Source organism: Pseudorasbora parva, chromosome 17, assembly GCF_024679245.1.
Source record: "Pseudorasbora parva isolate DD20220531a chromosome 17, ASM2467924v1, whole genome shotgun sequence".
Taxonomy (NCBI): Eukaryota; Metazoa; Chordata; class Actinopteri; order Cypriniformes; family Gobionidae; genus Pseudorasbora; species Pseudorasbora parva.
Window position 1 is genome coordinate 24,224,133 of NC_090188.1, and position 20,596 is coordinate 24,244,728.

The window sequence follows — 20,596 nt, forward strand, 5'->3', positions numbered from 1 at the left end:
GTCACCCGGATGTAGTTCCAAGAGACGCGAATAAGATCACTCGCGCGCTGAGAGAAGATCTGTCTCTGTGCACTCATCCAAAAGCACGCACTTGTTGTCTAACAGCGCATAAATATTGAGTTCTCTTTCAAGTCTTTGCTTAAACGGACAAACTCACTCAAATAGTATAACATGTCCATCTTGATAAGTATCCTAGCAGACATAGTCTATATAATACGCCTTCAGTGAGCTGTATACAGTCGAGAAAGACGAGCATAGCCCTGCATTAGGTCTTAAAGGGGCAGTAGCCTTTACTGCTGTCTGTTTAATGTCAAACAAAAGATAAGTCATCACTCACTGCTCTTGATTGAATAGCTTTTGTACGTTTAATAAGGATTAATCTTTAATTTAAACAGTTAAATATGCAGTTATTTGACATTTGATTACTTTATTCAATTTCTGTACCTTTATTATTATTATTTAATGTACACAAGTGAGGTCAAGTTAAACATTGTAGTTTGAATTTTATTTTATGCTGTGGATTGTTGTTAAATAAATATTTGCATAATTTGTAATTGATTTATTATTTGAAACTTTAATATTAATTTATGCATTTGCAATGCCTTGATTTTTAGTAAAATTACACAGTCATAGCATTAGCCATAAATGCAATGGTACTAATAATTGCCATAATTTCTTTTGGTGTTTTGGTTTTCAGCCTTGGTTTCCTCTTTTTCGGTTTCGGCCAAGAATTTTGATTTTGGTGCATCCCTACTGACAATGTTTTGCTCGGTATGTCATCAAAATGCTTCAGAAGATGCCAAATCTAAAGGTTTTATTGTTGGGACTAAAAACCTAAAACTGAAAGCCATAAAAGACCACGCATCATCTAAATGCCACATCCAGGTAACAAAAAAAAAAGAGCACACAGAGCCCTACTCATTTAATGAAATGTATATCATTTCATGGTTTGTGTGTGTATAAGAGAGAAAGAGAAAATGTCAGTATTTCATTGAGACTTGAGATTAAATAAACTGCTTAAGTATTGTAGAGCTTGTAGTATTAATTTTCACATACAGTCACACATTGTTAGTTAAAAACAAGAAAGTGGCTGGTAAAAACATTGAGAGGCTGTTAGATTTTGATTCACCAGCAACAGTGGCCGGTGGACAAAAAAGTTAATTTTTCATTCCATTACAACATCAGACACATAACAGTAGTTAAAATTATTAATTTGCTTGACTACATAAACTAGACAGCTGCCTTCTAAAAATCAGCACCCTCAGAAACGCTTTGAACAACTTAGAACATCAGTGTACGCATATAGTTCATCATAGCATCATAATTCACACGCTATATTGCTAAATGTACCCGATTCTTCATATCAACAGAAAATATACCGGGGTAAGCTGCTTCTCTTGAGACTCCCCTGCTTTACAGCACAGTTAATGATATGCTAAAGCCCGCCCACACATTAATGTTATTGGTTCCAAGTAGTTGAAAAACAGCCGATTTCTCGGTTCAATGCACTTTTAAGGAGAAAATATTAAGCAAATATTCAGCAAATATTCAGCAAATATTCAGCAAAGTCATCAATGTGACTTTTCACATGGTTAGTCTTATCTTATCTCTTGTCTTGTCATATTAAAAACCGCATTACAAACTTGATTTCCACCACGAGGGTGGGGGGTGGGGGGGGGGTGTCTTTAAGGTTTTTGATTACGAAGTAATTTGTTTGATTGTAAGATATACGGGTCAAGGTCGTTGCATGCATAAAAAGATGAGCTTCTTTAATATACTGTCTAACAAGTTTAAATCAATTTATATTAATCCTTAAAAAATTTGAAAGTTTTTTATGTCAAATTTAGCACATTTGGGCTGTGAATCTCAAACAACACCTAAAAACTTTATCTACCAGCCCAATTCTTCCTTTTTTCCTTTCATTTTGATACATATTAGAAAAACGCATAAACCCCTTTCTTTTAAAGTAAGGCGATTCTCCTGGAGCCACATGGATCTCCATTCCATTTCAGCATTTAAGATAGCGGCAACTTTGGCAGACATATAATCAGCGTAAAGTTGACATCCAAGGCAAGAATCATTTATAAACTAACTAAAAAGCAACTGGTCTAATACTGAATCTTGAGGTATGCCCATTTTGTTGTTCATAAATAATGACTTTACATCCTCAATTTTCACACATTTCTCTCTTAGATTTAGATCTAAGGCAAATCACTCAATTGTACGTTACTTAAATGTAATGCACCTTATATATTATTATATTTAGACCCCATTGACATGCATTATACGAGCAACGGTTGGAGTTAAAAATCTTAATTTGTGTTCTAGTGAAGATCAAACACACCTACATCTTGGATGCCCTGGGGGTAAGCAGATAAACATCAAATTTTAATTTTTGGGTGAACTATCCCTTTAAGGTTAACTGTATCAAATACCTTTTTTAGGTCAATGAACACTGCTTCCTAGTATATCCCTAATCCAAAACGACTGCCTAAATTTTTCCCAAAAATACAATGCTGTTTGTGGAATGTTGAGGTCTAAAACCAAACTGATGTTAGTGGAGGAGGTTACTACTCTGTCAACAGTTTATTAATTGCTCTGCTACTGTTGTAGGGTAGGCCGGGTACAGATGGTATAGGGGTACATTTAAAAACCTCATATAAAAGAGGTGTGCACAACAGGTCTGATCTGTGGTATTTGCTTAGCATGCATATAAGCACCCTTTTCGATTGCAGGACATTTGAAGTACATTCGCATCTCCAGTCCGAAGATACAGGTAAAAATTATAGGTAAAAAAGATATAGGTAAAAGTTTTTTCTTTGGTAAGTTTTTTATTTCACTACATCCCTTTCACAATGAATAGCTTCACATCCACATGACTGTTAAAGTCAACTTACATTTTAATAAACCTTAATCTGCGCTCTAGAAACTGATGTAATGTATTACTTTGTGTAATGTTAAATCTACAGAAATGTTCGAGGTGATCTGTTTTATTATTGCTGTTTTCAATTTATTTTTTTTAAATCGGCCAATATTAGCATCCTAATGATATAAACGCGCGCCCACGTCTCATAACGCACGAATATTCACACAAAATAATGTCAAAAGGCCTGTCTTGAAGAGTAATGTAAACAAAGTCAGTTATGTCTTCTTAAGTAAAAATAAACATGAAATTGGCCACTCGCCACCAGCGTTTTTGGTCATTTTCACAATTGTCATGGCCCACAGAATAACTGAACATGCAATATATCAAAAGAAAGAACACACCCTGTTTTATTCTAGCTTTATACATAATTTTTTATCAAAACTTGAATAAGGATCAGTTTCATTAGAACACAATCCTAGGTGTATGACATCTTTCAGATGAATAAAATCTGAGTTATACTTAAAAAAGTCTGGCTCTTCAGAACTTTATAAACAGCAGTGAATTAAAATCCATAAAAGTGCATCTAACCCTCAAATAACTGCTCCACAGCTCCGGGGGGTTAATAAAGGCCTGTACCCTCCTTCCCTAATTACAGCCTTTTCCCAGATTTTTGGAACAATATGTTTGAATAAACAATATTTGAATAAAATTAATAACCAAGTTGTGGATATCCTTTACTGTTGAATTTGGTAATATTTTTTTTTTACTTGAATTATAAATATATTTAACAAAATAAATATATATTTTAAAGTGTCGTTTATTCTTGTGATGGCGAAGCTGCATTTTCAGTAAAATAGTCTTCACATATGATCCTTCAGAAATATTTTTGATATGCTGATTAAGTGCTCAAGACAATGTTATTGCGCGTGGTAATGAATGCTACTCATTACAACTAACTCTGTTTCATATAAATGTTGACAAAAGTGTCAAAGTTATTAAAGCATTGTCTGGCAGGCGGCCAGAAGACAGTCATAAATAAAAACACAGTAACGTTAACTTACCTGGCGGTGTTTAGCAGAGGATGTTTCGTTCCCACCAGCTTCCTAACATGCATGGCCACGTTGCTGAGCTCGTCACTAAGTAAACAACGTAAACTCATGAATGAAGTTGGATATCCTACGATCTTTTCCGCATCGGACACCACTTTAGTCCAATTAGAGGCAGACGGGTTGGAGAAAATACTCAGATGCCTCCGTCCAATGTATGACAGCCGTGACCTCCAAGCCATTTTAAAAACAACCAAAAAAAAACTATTACCGTTAGGTCAGTTATTTAAAGGCATAAATGTTCATTGGTACTTTCAGATAGGTTCACATCAGGAATCTGAAACTGTCTTTCACTCATTGAGTGTCAGCAGCCTCTGTCTGTTCTCCCCAATGTCACCTCCTTATGGAAGAAAACATCTTCTTCAACACAGAAGTCCTCCTCTGCTCGAGCGATAGTTTCTGGTTAATACAAGTACATTTGTCCAAACTGATAGTCTGTTCTGGTTATCGAGTGTCCGGTTCTACGAAACTAAACTCTCACGTTTTGACAGCTGCACCGGGTCGCCATCTTCTACGAATCAGTTTACGGTCTGTCGTAAAGACTGCGCGGTTAACCCCTTCGTCACCAAAACCCTCTTCAACAAAACCTTGACACCACGATTTTTATATTATCTTACTAAAGTAAACAAAAGTTTTTTTATCCGTTTTTCTTATTTTACATTGGACATTAAAATCCCCAGGAGATCAAAATATAAGTATTTTGGCTTTTAGAATGAATATGTTAGACTTAGGCCTACTGCAATCTAGTGTGCTCCAAATCAATGACAACATTCACATTAAGAATATATAAGCATTAAAAACTTACAGTCTCACTTCCCAAACAATGATTTTGATGACATATGCACTTGAGCTCCTCACCAGATTTTCTGTCCAATCAAACACTCTCTAGAATCTGAAGCATCCTGTCCCCTACATAATAAATAGATACTAAAGCTGCAGCTAAAATCAAAACAAAGTTAATTTCTTAAATATATATATTTTTTCCAATCGGTTGGAAACCGCAATCTTTGCACGTTTTTTATCCGTTTTTCTTATTTTACATTGGACATTAAAGTCCTCATGAAATCAAAATATAATTTTTTTGGCTTTTAGCATGAATATGTTAGACTTACTGTTATCTATAAGAGCTAGTGTGCTCCAAATCAATGACAAAATTCACATTTAGAATATATAAGCATTCAAAACTTACAGTCTCACTTCCCAAACAATGATTTTGATAACATATGCACTTGAGCTTCTCACCAGATCTTCTGTGCAATCAAACGCTCTCTAGAATCTAAAGCATCCCGCCCCCTACACAATAAATAGATACTAAAGCTGCAGCTAAAATCAGTCACTTTTTCAAACATTTACTATTTTCTACATGGTGAATGGCACATAGACAGTGTAAATCTGTTTTCCATGGGGTGAATGAAGTCTGGTTTTGTGTTAGAGCCATGTGAACCGTTGCAGTGAGCACACAGTCCACTCCTGTCCTGAGACACAATAGTCCAGAGTGGATCATATGAGTGAGTCGGCAGAGACCAGAATACGTTTCATAGGAATTTTCAAATTATGAATAAGTTTAATTCACATAACTGGCGTGAGAGCACAACGAGGCTGAACGTGTTGGCATAGCAACGTGATACTTCCTGCCTGTGTGTCCTACAAAAAACGTCTCGTTTAATTCTGATTGAGGACACTCCGTATGCTGCATCCTACACAGAATGTGTCCTCCGGAGGACGCAGCCTTCGAAATTTTACGAAATGAGACACAGCTATAGAAAAATACTGTGCATTAAGGCACTTCATTGGGGCTTTAAGGTGCAACCCACCAGAGTACACTGTTTAATGTAGTTTAGATTACTTCGTCAACTCTTTTCTCCTTCAAACACAGTAACCCTGAAAACTAACTTGTTATGGTAACATTGTGGCCATACAAAAGTGTCAGCATCTGTGATAGGATTGAGCAAAAACGTGAATTTCCCAACAAAGGCTGCAGTGTCCAAATAAATACATTGTCCTTCAATTACACAATCCAGGTTGCGTAAAAAGTAACTTTTGACATCATTAATGTTCTTGCACTTAAGTGAAATTCCCTTCTGGATTTTATCAGTTGATACAGCTGATTGTTATCCCATGGGATTCATTTGACTGGCATGATGTCAATATGGGGATTATCACAAATCCAGAATAATCACTCTACGACATGCAATACAGAGTGGTGTTTCTCAATCGGGTGGGTCATAACTCAAAAGTGGGTCGCAAGTGTATTCTAATAGGGTCATGTAGATTAGAAACAATGAGAAAATGAAATAATAAAATATATGACTAACCATATAATCCCTAGTATGCCTTATCAGCCATAAAGGAAAGAGAAAATCCATAATTTACATTAATTGAACTAAACTGTGACCTTGCATACAATGTTTCATGCTATAAGATAGACAGTTAAAAGTTAAAAAAAAAAGTTAAAAGATTAATCTTTATTAGTCCAGTTCAGTTTGGTAAACTAATGCCTTATATGTCAAATTAATTAGTGATATGGTAAAATTCTGCATATATATTTGATTCTATTGCAGGGCATCTTTTATTTAGTCTTTTGAAACTGATTAGGAATCTGTAAGCACGCATGGCAAAAATAACCAAAAAACAATGTTGTATATTTCTAAACATTACTGCTTATATACTGTATATATGTATATTTAAATGGAAAATATATTTTATTTAAACATTCAAATATCAAAATATATTACAAAATGTTCTTTAAGGTACAAGAAAGTACATTTTCAATTTTAAAATATTATTAATTTGATTAAAAATAAATATAAAAATGACCAATAAAAATAAATATTAGTAACTAAAACTCATTATACATGTATGTATATATATTTTTATTAGTAATATACACTACTAAATTAGTGTGTATGGCCCCTGCACATGCCTGTATGCACTCACAACAACGTCTGGGCATGTTCCTGATGAGATGGTGGATGGTTTAGGGGATATCCTCCTAGACGTGGATCAGGGCATCAGTGCATTCTCTGGTGCTACTTGGCGATTTCATATGGTCCGATATATATGTTCTCAATTGGATTCAGGTCTGGGAATCTGAGTGTTACAAGCATGCCAGGCTCCACCCTAGGCTGTGTCCGAAACCTGGAAAATGCTACCTTCGCAGGACACTTGAAGGCAGGAAGGCATCAAGCAATGTCCGAATCTAATGTTAGCTTCACTTCCTGTATCCTGAGATACCTTCATCGGATCGATTTTTGAAGGCAGCATACATGTATCCTTAGCTGCCTTTGATATCCCACAATCCTGTGTGCTTTCCATTCAGTGACAGTTGAGCTGGGGGGAAAAATATGGCGTCCAAAAGTTGTGCTTGCTGGTCAGTTTGTGTGTAAATGTATGTTTTGTACAAATATTTTTCTCTTCTGATGTCATTTCTAGCGAGAAATGACTAATGTAGTAATTAAATATGTGTTTAGTTCTCACCAAAGCTCTCTCTGTTTTGCTGTAGATCATTAAACTGATACACTGCCTCAGAAGTCTGTCCGAAATCGTTTCGTGAGGTGCCTTCATTCACAAAACGCTGCCTTACAAGCCATTGTCTCATAAAGCCTAGTTCACACTGCCCGATTTTTGCCCCGATTTTGAGTCGCCGACAGCTTTTGTGAAATCGCTGACAAATGCCCGAGATCATAGGCAAATCGGTGCTCGTGCACGCAAGTGACAATCACAAAGCCAGGAGACAGGATGAAAAAAACACTGGCATGCGATCAGAGAGAATCGCCGACGCCGGTGAGATATTTGGCATGCTAAATATCTGGACCTGTCGGCGATTCAAACTCCTGCTGTGTGAACTGCGTTCTGACTGAAAATTACATCGGCGATGACCGACAGCCAATGAAAGTGAGATACAGGGCAGCAGGAGGTTCAGGGAGGAGTTATAGAGCAGAATATCAGCATTTTTAAAAGCTATATTTACAATTCTATCAAACAAAAACAAAGGCCAAATATTTGCACATCCAGCCACAGCAGCAGCACTACAAAATGATTTATTTACCTGAAACTGTCTTTCCAGAACACAATCATGGCTCCCTCTGTCTCTCCAACAATTTCTTGTCGCCATAATCTTTTTTCTTTTTCTCCACAAATCTGCGCACGTACAATTTGAAGCAAACTTTTTGCAGTTTATCATTTTTAATAACAATTCCAAGTCTCGCACGAGAACTCCGGTCTGACGCACGTGTGATCTTGCGTTGTTTACTTGTCACATCGCACATGTAGTTGGGAAACGTAGTTTACGCACCGGAGAGAGAGCGTTGTCGGCGATTCTTCCACTTGTTCAGTCATGCAGTGTGAACTCCTCTGGCGTCAAACCATCGTGCAGTGTGAACACAGCAGTGACTGAATGATACCCCAGATAGTCATGTAGTGTGAAAAGAGCAGTGACCCGACGAGTTTGAAAATCGTGCAGTCTGAACTAGGCTTTAGTCACTGTCCGGTCTCGTTTGCGCATGCTCATTCTACTGCTTGCTTCTACGGACTCACCTGAGTTACTTACCTGTTCTCCTTGTCTCCCGAGTGTTTTTTTCATCCTGTCTCCTGGCTCTCTGTCTCCATCGCTCCATCGCTTCATCGCTTCAGTGTCACGGTCACCTGAACTCCAGCAACAAGACGTACAGTATTACCATTGTGCCATTCCCCTTGGATTCAAACTGCCATTGCTCACCTCTTCTGCTCATATCCTGGTTGTGTTCAATAAACTCTGTTTACCATTGTATCCAGTTCTCCGTGTCACCTCTGATTGTAACAGAAGACCGGACCAACACCGCACAGCACCAGGATGAGCACCCCGGATCCTTTCCAAGATTTTGTCGACGCTGTTCGGTGAGCTCTCCACACCAGCGCACCTGCACCTTCACCAGTGAGCACTACCGGAAAAAACACCACTTCTTCTTCGCCTACGGAGTGCGCCAGTCCCATGGCCAGACCGGCGCCCTACTCTGGTTTGGCGGAGGATTGCAATGTGTTTTGCTTCAAACGCTGGTCCTGAAGATGCAGCCACACTTATACTCTCATGATCGCACCAAGTTCATCACTTCACAGCTAGCTGGTAGAGCGCTCCGATGGGCGGAATCTCTCTGGTCCAACGACAGCCCTGTGATCCAGACCCTCTCTGGTTTCATCACACATTTCAAGGAGATCTTTGGGAAACCGTCTTGGGATTCGTTGATCAGTGTGCAGCTTTATCACCTAAAGCAAGGTTCTCAGTCTGTAAATGAATTTGCTCTACGGTTTCAAACCCTTACGGCTGCCAGTGACTGGAATGAACAATCACTGATAATGACTTACCGACAAAGTCTGGATCCTCGAGTGTGGCTGCATCTCGCTACATATGAGGATACCATTGGGCTAGAACGGTTCATTCAACTCTCCATCCGCTTCGCTACTCATATGCTGTCATGTATCGAAGAACACCAGGGCCAGCCATCATTCTCTCATTTCCTCCACCGACCAGATAATGTCAGCCCTTCAGAACCAGCCCACGTGGCAATGCAACTGGAAAATTCACGACTGACAGCAGCTGAACGGCAGAGGCGGCTGACCCAGGGTCTCTGTTTGTACTATGGTCTCCATGGGCATTACATCTCCAAATGCCTCGTCCGTCCTCCCCGTCCAATGGTGAGTGCAATCATTCCTTCCCTTCATAAAATGAAGCTCAAGCTCCGCACGACTACCACTCCGACTATCTACCAGATCCAATCGATAACCAGAAAACCCCCTCAGTAGGAGGCAGGTCAGTTGCTCTGTGGGCCCAATCGGCATTCAAGCTCTGAAATCCTCCATATGGAGCGCTAACATCTACTGGTTCTGGAGGAATCCACCGCTGACATCATCTTAGGGCACCCATGGTTAGAGCAGCATTGCCCTGTCATCTGCTGAAAGACGGCAAAAGTCCTGAAGTGGGGTGACCAGTTTCCCGGACGGCTTTCCATCTCCATCGGTACGTCCCTCTCCTCCTTCTCAAGATCTTCCTGTCTGTGCCACGTCCATTGAGAGTCTGGTAGAGCGACGTTCGGTGGATGTCCCTTCCGTTTACACCCCCTTCAGCGACATCTTCTTCAAGGTTACATCCGTACCATCCACTTCCCCTGCTGCTTCAAGTTTCTTCTTCATGGCTAAGAAGGACGGAGGCTTGCGGCCTTGCATCGATTATCGGGCACTCAACAACAGTCAAATTCAGGTACCCCCTTCCTCTCGTCCCAGCTGCCCTGGAACATCTCCGTGGTGCCACTGTGTTTACGAAGCTGGACTTCCGCATCGCGTACAACCTCATCCGGATACGTGAGGGGGACGAGTGGAAGACCACCTTTGTCACACCGACCGGCCACTATGAATACCTGGTCATGCTGTATGGACTCGCCAACGGACTCACCAATGGCTCCGTATTCCAGGATTTCATCCATGAGTTGCTCCGGGAGTATCTCCACAAGTTCGTTCTGGTATACATTGACAATAACCTGATTTACTCACGGAGCCTGGCCAAACATCGCCAACATGTTGCGGAGGTCCTCAAACGCCTGAGGAGCTTCCAACGCTACCTCAAAGCCTAGAAGTGCTCATCAGTGGAGTTCCTCAGGTATAACATCGACCACAGTAGCATCCAGATGGACGAGGGGAAGGCGGAAGCCATCCGGTCCTGGCCAACTTCATCCACAGTCAAAGAGCTCCAAAGATTCCTTGGCTTTGCCAAATTCTATCGTCGTTTCAACCACCAGTACAGTACCATCTCCAGTCCACTTACCAGTCTCCTCCATAACAAACCCAAGTCTCTGTCCTGGACTCCAGCTGCCACTGAAGTTTTCCAGACCCTGAAAACCACATTCACTGCCGCTCCCCTCCTCGTCCATCCCGATCCGGAACTCCCCTTCGTCGTGGAGGTGGATGCCTCAACCACAGGAGTGGGAGCAGTTCTATCTCAGCAGCAGGGGAACCCCAGTCATCTCCATCCATGTGCCTTCTTCTCCCACAAGTTCAACCCGGTGGAGGTCAACTATGACATCGGAAATCGTGAACTCTTCGCCATCAAGCTGGCATTGGAGGAGCGGAGGCACTGGTTAGAGGGCTCCAAACATCCCTTCTTAGCTCTCACCGACACCGACCACAAGAACCTGAGTTTTCTCCAAGAAGCCAAACGCCTAAATCCCCGCCAGGCCAGATGGGCACTCTTCTTCACACAGTTCCACTTCAACATCTCCTATCGACCTGGCACCAAGAACATCAAGGCGGACGGCCTTTCCCGCATCCATAGTCCCGAAGAGAACCCTGAGGAGACGGAGCCCATCATCCCTTCTTAACTATTTGTCACCCCTATCACCTGGTCAGAAGAAACTCTGCCCTCTGCCAATGGCTCCACCCACGTTCCACCGGGTTGTCCTGCAGACTTGCAGTTCGTCACCAGACCACGTCACATTCCTCTCATCCACTCCTCACACACGTCACTGGGCACTGGTCACCCCGGGGTCAATGAAACCCTCTCACTGCTAAGCCAATGCTTCTGGTGGCCCCAGATGTCATCAGATGTCAGAAGGTACGTCTAGGGATGTAGGGAATGTGCCATGTCCAAGAGTCCACGCCACCTACCTGCTGGAAAACTCCATCCTCTACCCATTCCCAACCGCCCTTGGTTACACCTAGGAGTGGATTTCATCACGGATCTCCTAGTCTCTGAAAACTGTACCTGTGTCCTCATAGTGGTAGACCGTTTCTCCATGTCCTGCCACCTTATCCCTCTATGAGGGCTACCCACTGCCCTGGAAACGGCTGAGTTAATGTTCAATCACATCTTCCAATATTATGACATCCCTGAAGACATCATATTGGACAGGGGTCCACAGTTCATCTCCAAGGTTTGGAAAGCCTTCTTCTCCCTTCTAGGTGTGACCATCAGCCTGTCATCAGGATACAATCCCCAAATGAATAGGCAGACGGAACGCAATATCCAGGAGATTGGTTCCTCAGTACCTTCTGTCATGGCCACCAGGACTCCTGGAACCAGTTCTTAGGATGGCTCAAGTACGCACAGAACACTCTCTGCCAGCCTGCCACCGGTCCCACCCCGTTTCAGTGCATACTCGGCTATCAACCGCCCCTTCCCATGGTGGATCCGATGTCCCTGCTGTCGATTACTGGTTCCGGGATAGTGAGAGGGTCTGGGACTCTGCACACCACCAACTTCAAAGTGCTCTTCACAGATTCAGGATGACAGCCAACCTTCGCCGCTCAGAGGCCCCCATGTTACAAGTTGGGCAGAAGGTCTGGCTGTTAACTCGGGACATCAGACTGCGTCTGCAGTGCAGGAAGTTAAGTCCCAGATTTGTTGGCCCCTTCACCATCCTGCAGCAGATCACGCCGGTCACATACAAGCTTCAACTTCCACCACAGTAACGGATTCATCCCACTTTCCATGTATCACTGTTAAAACCTCATCACCCGTCTGTTTCTGTTTCCCCAGAGCCTGGCATTATCCTGGAACCCCCTCCTCCGCTTCTGCTAGAAGACAGCACAGCATACCAGGTCCAGGAGATCTTAGACTCCCGCCGTTGTGGTGATCAGCTCCAATATCTTGTGGACTGGGAAGGATACAGCCCTGAAGAGCGATCATGGGTACCCAGACACGACATCCTAGATCCGAACCTACTTAAGACCTTCCACTTCTCTCGTCTAGATTGACCGGTGCCTCATGGTAGAGGTAGACCACCACGGCGTCTGGGTCTTCGGGCCTCAGGAGATGGCCGTGGAGGGTGGTGGGGGTGGTGGTTAATGTTACAAGCACGCCAGGCTCTACCTTCTCCTAGACACAACGATCACAATCATCAGGATACTGATTGCATGCACCTGCACATCATCAGCACTGCAATCACCGCCTCCACGCATTCACTCAGTCACTGTGCGGTCTTGGTTGCACATGCTCACACTACTGCTTGCTTCTACGGACTCACCTGAGTTACTTACCTGATCTCTTTGTCTCCCGAGTGTCTCTTCGTCTCCTGGCTCCCTGTCTCCATCGCCCCATCGCTTCAGTGTCCCGATCTCCTGAACTCCTGCAACAAGATGTACAGTATTACCAGTGTGCCATTTCCCTTAGATTCAACCTGCAATTACTCACCTCTTCTGCTGGTTACTGGTTGTGTTCAATAAACTCTGTTTACCACCGTCTCCAGTTCTCTGTGTCACCTCTGTTTGTAACTATGAGGGCCAGTCAATGGCATCAGTGCCTTCATCATCTAAAAACTAAATACACACTCTCGCCCAGTGGTTTTCAAACCTGTCATGGAGGCACCCCAGCCCTGCACATTTTCTCCCTTATCAGACACACCCAATTTTGTCTCCCTTATCAGACACACCAAATTTTGTTCTTGCAGTCTCTACTTAGAAGTTGATGAGTTGAATCAGGTGTGATAAATGAGGGAGACACACAAAATGTGCAGGGCTGGGGTGCCTCCAGGGCAGGTTTGAAATCCACTGCTCTAGCCACATGAGGATGGGCTTTATCATGCACAGGGAGGAACCCAGGGCTCACTGCACCAGCATATGGTCTGACAATGGTTCTGAGGAGTTCATGTTTATACCTAACAGCAGTAAGGGAAACATTAGTTAGCATGTGGAGATCTGTATGACCCTCCAAGGATTTTCCTCCTCAAACCATTACTGACCCACCACCAAACTGGTCATGCTGGATGATGTTGCACACAGCATAACGTTCCTAACAGCATCTCCAGAGTCTTTTACATCTGTCACACATGTGCTCAGTGTGAACCTGCTTTTGCCTGTGAAGTGAACGGGGTGGCAATGATGGACTTGAATTCTGGTGTTCTCTGGCAAATGCCAATCGAGCTGCACAGTCCTGAGCTGTTAGCACAGGTCCCAGATGAGGACGTCGGGCCCTTATACCATGCTCATGAAGTCTGTTTCTGACAGTTTGGTCAGAAACATCCACACCAGACTGCTGGAGGTAATTTTGTAGGGCTCTGGCAGTGCTTCTACTGTTGGTCCTCGCACAAAAGAGCAGATACTGGTCCTGCTGCTGGGTTGTTGCCCTTCTACGTCCCTGTCCAGCTCTCCTCCCTACCAGTTTAATTGACTTGGTGTTATTTTGTGATGATTAAGTGTTCCCTTTATTTATTTGTTTTTGCGGTGTATTTATGCCAATTTTTCTATATTTTTACATTAAGTGCCATTTAGCATAACTATATATAAATATTTATTGGTGTATACTGTATTTGGACCCCCTGAGTAACCTGAGATTAAGAGTGTAATGCAAATTGCTTATTGCAGGGATCAAACGGGCAATTTTCTGAAAATATTAACTACAATCACACACCCCCTAATGTTGTAGACATGAAAAAAGAACATTGAGAATATTTAGAGAGACACTTTTAAAAGCAGGAGCATTTGCACATACTGCTTTGGGCATAGAGAGAGACTGACAGAAAGAAAAGAAATTAAGGGTCTCTCTGCACTCCTCTTGCTTTGAAATTCAATAAATTCGACCTTCTGTTTAAGACTAGGTTGCATTACTTTAATCAACAACACATGGCACATGAATCTCAGATTCCCCACTAGGCTATTTTACAGAAAACTGTCCCAGAAGTTAAGACTCTGGTAACTCTGGTAGATCATTACTGATATAATGGCACTTATAAACATTTTGAATTTCTTAACAGTGGATCAATGAATCTGTCCTTCTTTTCAGGCTTCTATAGAGTTTCCCGATCATTCCACACCACACCCACTCTATGATGTCTCTGAGTTTTCGATATCTATAGGCTGAAGCAACCTGGTGGATCTAAAAACCCTCCACTCAGTCTTTCTTATGGCACTTACACTAACACCTAAATAACCAAACATCTGCTTCATGATTCCTGCAGTAGAGCTCTGCTTTTTGGGTATCCACATTCAATTCACCTGTCGTTCTTTATTTGCTGCAGTACAGTGTTTTCTCACGGTTTCATTTGTCTCTTCGATCTCATCTTAGTCATTCTTTCATTTGATGTCACTTATGATTAATTAACAAATTAACACTGTAATCATCACATAATTAAGAGGTCTGTTGTGCTCCATGAAGTAATTTAATCAAACCGAAACTTCACAAAGCAACTGCGGTTGGCTTAACCAAGACAGCAAGCTGTTGTCAAGAGGGATTTGTGGGAAAAAAATGTTAATGCAAGGTGCATGCTTAACATGGACAACAGAATTTCTTACATTTATAAGAGTGACTAATTTAAAGAAGCATAAAATCCCAGGTAAAATGAAAATTGTCTCGTTATTAAACAACTGAAAGCAATATGCACTGCAAACCCACTTGCAGGCTTTTCAAAGAGACGTTTTTTTAGAATTAGTTGACCCTCATCTGATGGCCGAAGTGTGTTTCAATGGAGAACTGTATTTTGCATAGACCCCGTGGGTGTTCTGAGTCCCATTTAAAGATAATATAAGGTGCCGAAGGGAGGAATTCAGCTGTGCTGTGTAGTGAAAAAAAGATATGATGCTATGGCAGATGAGACTGTTATACACAGGCATCTCGAAGAGAATGTTGCATTTTTCAAAGCTTCATCTGTCCCAGTGATTGTAAACCGAATGTTTATTTTTCACAAACCAGTGACGGATTCGTTATCCAGCTGTTTTACATCTACTTTTAATTCCTTTTGTAATACTTCCCTCTTGTAGAAATCCCATAAGTATCTTTTTGAAATGGAGACACACTAACACACGCATTCTCTCACACACACTTGAGTGGACACAATGCACACACAATATAAACAAGCAGGGATTACAATGAGAACAAAAAAGGCTGATGTTGTCTCATGACCACACTTTTTCCACCAGGCGTTTCCCAAGAGACGTGAATTCCATCCTCTAATCTTATTTGTCATTGCATATTAGGGCCTTGCTTGTGTTTACAAACCATATTCCTCTGCACTTGATACACAAGGCTAAGAGCTATGGAATCGAATCGGAGTGAAAGCCAATCTACGCTGGAGAAAACACAGTTTGGCCTGTTAGAGAAACGGGCTGAAGCACCTCCTCTAGTATCAAGAGGGGTAACAGTATCCCTGCTAGAATGTAACTGTTTATCATGGGCTAGTGTTCGGCAGGGGCTGCCAGAGCTGTGTGTGCTAAACAATGCACTCATTCAGGCCCTAGCGCATCTGCTAGTGATCTGGGACGGGACGTCGATACGCTCTCAAGGACGACGGCCTCTGGTCCGATCCAGAAGAGAGAGGAGGTCTCGTGCCACCGATATGTGTGCCATGCATGAGAGCGAATTCATCAGTTGGCTGGAGGTACATAAATCCAGAAGGAGGGAAACAGGGAGTGGTGTATTTTTAGATAAACACAAACAAAAAAATATCAATTCTGACTTTCATCTCCATCTTTACAGTCCATTAACTCTTTCTGTCCAAAGTTTTAGGCATGTTCCTCACGGAATCGGAGAAGAGTGTGTGATTTGTTTGTTACATCAGGTGGACCTGTGTGCACTTTAAGACGCCTGCCAAAAAGGGTCACAGGTCAGTTCTGATAAGGTTGCATGACAACAGGTGAAAAATAAGGTCAAACACACAATAAAATGCAACTCACATGCGATCATGCAGAATAGCAAAATAAAAATAAAACACTTCACATATATTTTTTATTAGCATTAAAAGTTTTGTCTATATATATATATATATATATATATATATATATATATATATTGCTGCAAATTCACCTGTTTAATACTTATACTAAATATAACAGTATTATTAACAGTTTAATAGGCCTACTGATTAATACTAAAACATGTTTGTTCCATGTTTCTACTTTTTGCAAATTCATATTTTTGTGCCATGTTTGCTCATTTTTTTACCTTTGGAATTCAGGAATTCATGAAAAAATTAAAATGTCTGATTCTTAGAACTTTTGTTCACTTATTCCAAGCTTCAGTAAAGATCTGATACTTGTGTGAGTGAAATTTTAAAATGTTGTGTCACAGTGTCATATATCACGGGCATATATCTCACTCTTTTCCTTGTAACACATTTGTTTGGCCCTTGTAAAATATATTTTTCTTATCACACGCACCTCCAGTGTGGGTTTTAATTACCTGCAGATATCTGTCTAATAAACACCAACACCCATTATATGACAATTCCTCCCGTGCAAGGATGTTTAATTAAAAGGAAATGATTAGGACCCCTTGACTGTTTCATTTCCATTAATTGTCTCGCACGACAATATCAAGCACCCCCTGCGGAGCGCTGATAACGCGCGCGGGGTGAATGATAACACATCAGACAACGGCACCTATTCACTCCTATCGCGCGACAACCTCCGCCACGCGTGGAGTCCTGAGTGAAAACCGATCTGTGGAAAATTGGGGAGGAAATAGCCTTCCCGGGATCAGCGTGGCCGTATAGAGTTACGGTGGAGGCCCCTCCCCCTGTCTGGCTCGCTCTTTTTTTCTCAACCTCTTGGTTGGCTTTCTGAGAGGGCTCGATCCTGCTCGCGCTCAGACCGCTGAGAAATAGCAGGCAGAAGATGGCTGACTCGACCGGGCACGGTGAGCCCGCAACAGCAGCAGCAGCAGCAGTACCAGCAGCAGCAGCAGCATCAACTTCACTAGGGCTTCTCGCGCGCCTGCCATTCGCTGCCACTCCGCAACTCTGAAACGGCCCCGCCTCGCTCCGTGCCGTGCGCCCGCGGGGTTTTACCCCCAAATATTGACAGAGATTTAAAGAAAACATGGCTGAGATGGAGAAAGAGGGAAGACCTCCGGAAAACAAGAGGAGCAGAAAGCCAGCTCACCCCGTGAAGAGGGAAATTAACGCAGAGATGAAGGTAGGTTGTGCGTGCGCGCTCTCTCTCTCACTGGCGCCCATAAAGGCATGTCATTTTTGGATGCGTTGAGCGCACCGCCGCTCCGCCCTCGGACTGAATATAGAGAACCGATTCATTCAAGCGCTGTGTGTTTGGGGTTAATCAGCTAACTTTGATTTTTTTTTTTTTTTTGGGGTTGCAGAACAGGTCGGCATTATTTTCCTCCCGTTTCTATTTGAGCTTAATTCACGCACCTTCCAGACTACTCGCTTTCCACTGCTTGAGATCTATTTTGTTTTTATTGAATTGTGGGTTTTATTTTAACACGCATTTGTATGAGTTTCTAAATCATTTGCACGTCAAAAATAAAATGTTCCCAGTCACATCACGAGATGCCATGAGTGAAATCCCCTTGTTGGCTCCACTGTAGTTGACGGAAAATCCAGTGCGTCAGTCTCCGCGTCAAACTGCTGCGTTACTACTACTACTAGCGTGTTACTATCACTCTGCTAAACAACACAGAAACACCAGAACAGAAAACTCAATAATAAAACGGAAAGCATGTTGGAAGGGTGCATCTGTCCAGCTGTTCTGATGGGAAGCGCCGGTCACTCCAGATGTGCATCTGTGCATCAACACTGACTGAGCGCTGTCTGCTCGTGACAAATGCACATTTCGAACGGCTTTTTGGAGGTAATTTGCTATATGCAATTATGGTTTCGTGTATTCATGGTCAAGGAGACTCGTTTACTTTTTTTGTTCTGTCTGAGAAGAGCCGTGTGTATGTTTTGAAGGCGCACACAGGCGCTTTGTCTCCTGGTTGTGTGGTGCTCATTGTCTGAAGCGTTTGCATCAGCTGCCATGCAGCCTATGTTTTGGAAACGCCAGAATTTATCCGTGCGCTTTATCAGATCCAGCTTCATTCTGATAGCATCGTGGGACGCATTTCATTATTATTATTAATCTGATCATGTGTAGGCCACTGTAAACGCGTGTGTGGCTTTAGTAATTTGGCTCCGTTCGCTTTCTTTCTTGTCAGTGATTATTTGACGGAACCTGCGCGAGGCTCACCGGTCCGCCGGGGCTCTAAATTTGACAGATATTGATCGACCTATAGCGGAGATATAAGCGTGCATCTCCCCGCGTGCGTTTACTCTCTCTCTCTCTCTCTCTCTCTCTCTCTCTCTCTCTCTCTCTCTCTCTCTCTCTCTCTCTCTCTCTCTCTCTCTCTCTCTCTCTCTCTCTCTCTCTCACATACACATACACATACACATACACATACACACACAGCAATGCTGCCCTTGCAGAAACGGACTTATTCTCGAGCTGTGAGGTGTAAATTATTGGGGGCTTGAGGGTCTTGAACCCCTGATATAATTTCGGTTATGTCAAATGAAAACAAAACCGCTGCATACATGCTGCACTTACTGCTTTAATACTAATAATTAAAAAGATTGAAATATATTTTTTTTCAAACTTTTATTAACACATTTTTCCTTTTTCTTCTGACAATTACACCACTTAAGGTTTATGATTGTCAAAATTAATTTAGATTCAGAAATCGAAAACTGCTCATCATAAAAGTGTGTTTTATCTGCATAAATTGCATTTGTAATTAATTTTGGGGGGAAAATAGTCACATATTTGATCTGTGTAAATTTGATGTTACATAAATAATATGTAACGAGTTTGAATTGTCTTTCACAATGCTGACCTTTGCTTTAATAAGGAATCAATTTTTGTAAAATCTGTTTTTGACAGCAAGGAATTGGAACAAATATCTTGCTGCTCAAATCTTCCATTGAAATATTGTTTTGCTTTTCTTCCATTATGTCCTTTACATTCCATGATATTGTATTAAAAGTGACTATATATACACTGATTTAGCATTCTGTCAGCTTAGAGCTTGAGGATGAAACTCAACTCAAGCTGTAATATACCCCTTTGGGTAAGAGTTCAGCAGATGGACAGATGCTGTAAGAAAAGCGACTTTCTTTCATTTAGAACTCAAAGACTGATTTTGTTATCTTATGCGCTGCCCTTGTCTGCAATCATAGTGCACAATTCACAGTTTCTTCAAATAACACGGTAACACGGTGTTTAGTCTTTATTTTGTGTTCTATGCGCATCTCCAAAGGTCTGTGGTGAGTGTTGGCCATTGTCAGCGGTGTTGTGTGTACAAGTCAGGCACAAATCTGTCATTTCATCCGTAGAGTTGTCATTTTGACCACAGGGCTGTGGATAAAGCTGATCTCTGCCTTGATTTAGACAGAGAGTTGACAAATAGTTTCTGAGGATATTCAGCATACAACAGTTGTCAGCAATTCACCTGGGATGAATATAGCCATAATATAACATGGATAAAACATAGCCGGTGATCAAGTACTACCTTCTTTAGTAATACACAAACATGCACATTTTACAGCAAACCAGCTGAGTCTGATCTTTGTGTTTCTGTATATACTCACATTTAAAACAAATAAAGTCTGAGAGCCTATCAGTTCTGTCATTAGTGTATGCGTCATCAACATAGGAAGTTCTCAAATAATTGACAGACTTTTTTTTTACCCATGATTCCCTCAGCTATCCTGAAACACACTTCTCACCCTGTGATCTCTCTGAAAGGACTCCGCAAAATGAAGAGTACGTAATGATGATGTCATAAACTAGTGCTTGTGATGTCAGGCCACTTGCATCATTTAAACATTCTCTTTTTCTGTTCTGTTAGAGTTTTAGTTAAAAAATGTACATATTTTTGCCTTAAAGATAACTTATA

At 41.8% G+C, this 20,596-nt stretch overlaps 2 protein-coding genes across 7 annotated transcripts in view; one reads left to right on the forward strand and one right to left on the reverse strand.

The window, feature by feature from the left end:
* Positions 1-4,488, reverse strand: part of pdss2 (prenyl (decaprenyl) diphosphate synthase, subunit 2) — a 47,942-nt gene extending 43,454 nt beyond the window's left edge. Inside the window, exon 1 of the mRNA XM_067420981.1 lies at positions 3,928-4,488. Coding sequence (XP_067277082.1) covers positions 3,928-4,154 — 227 coding nt within the window. The 5' untranslated portion in view covers positions 4,155-4,488. The remainder of the gene's footprint in view (positions 1-3,927) is intronic.
* A 12,318-nt stretch (positions 4,489-16,806) lies between these two features.
* The window catches only part of sobpa (sine oculis binding protein homolog (Drosophila) a), a 48,701-nt gene continuing 44,911 nt past the window's right edge, over positions 16,807-20,596 (forward strand). For 2 of the 6 annotated variants that reach the window (XM_067420791.1, XM_067420793.1), the window contains exon 1: positions 16,807-17,841. In XM_067420791.1, the coding sequence (XP_067276892.1) occupies positions 17,746-17,841 (96 nt within the window). In that variant the 5' untranslated portion in view covers positions 16,807-17,745. The remainder of the gene's footprint in view (positions 17,842-20,596) is intronic. The other 4 variants (XM_067420789.1, XM_067420790.1, XM_067420792.1 and 1 more) reach the window with 2 other exon arrangements.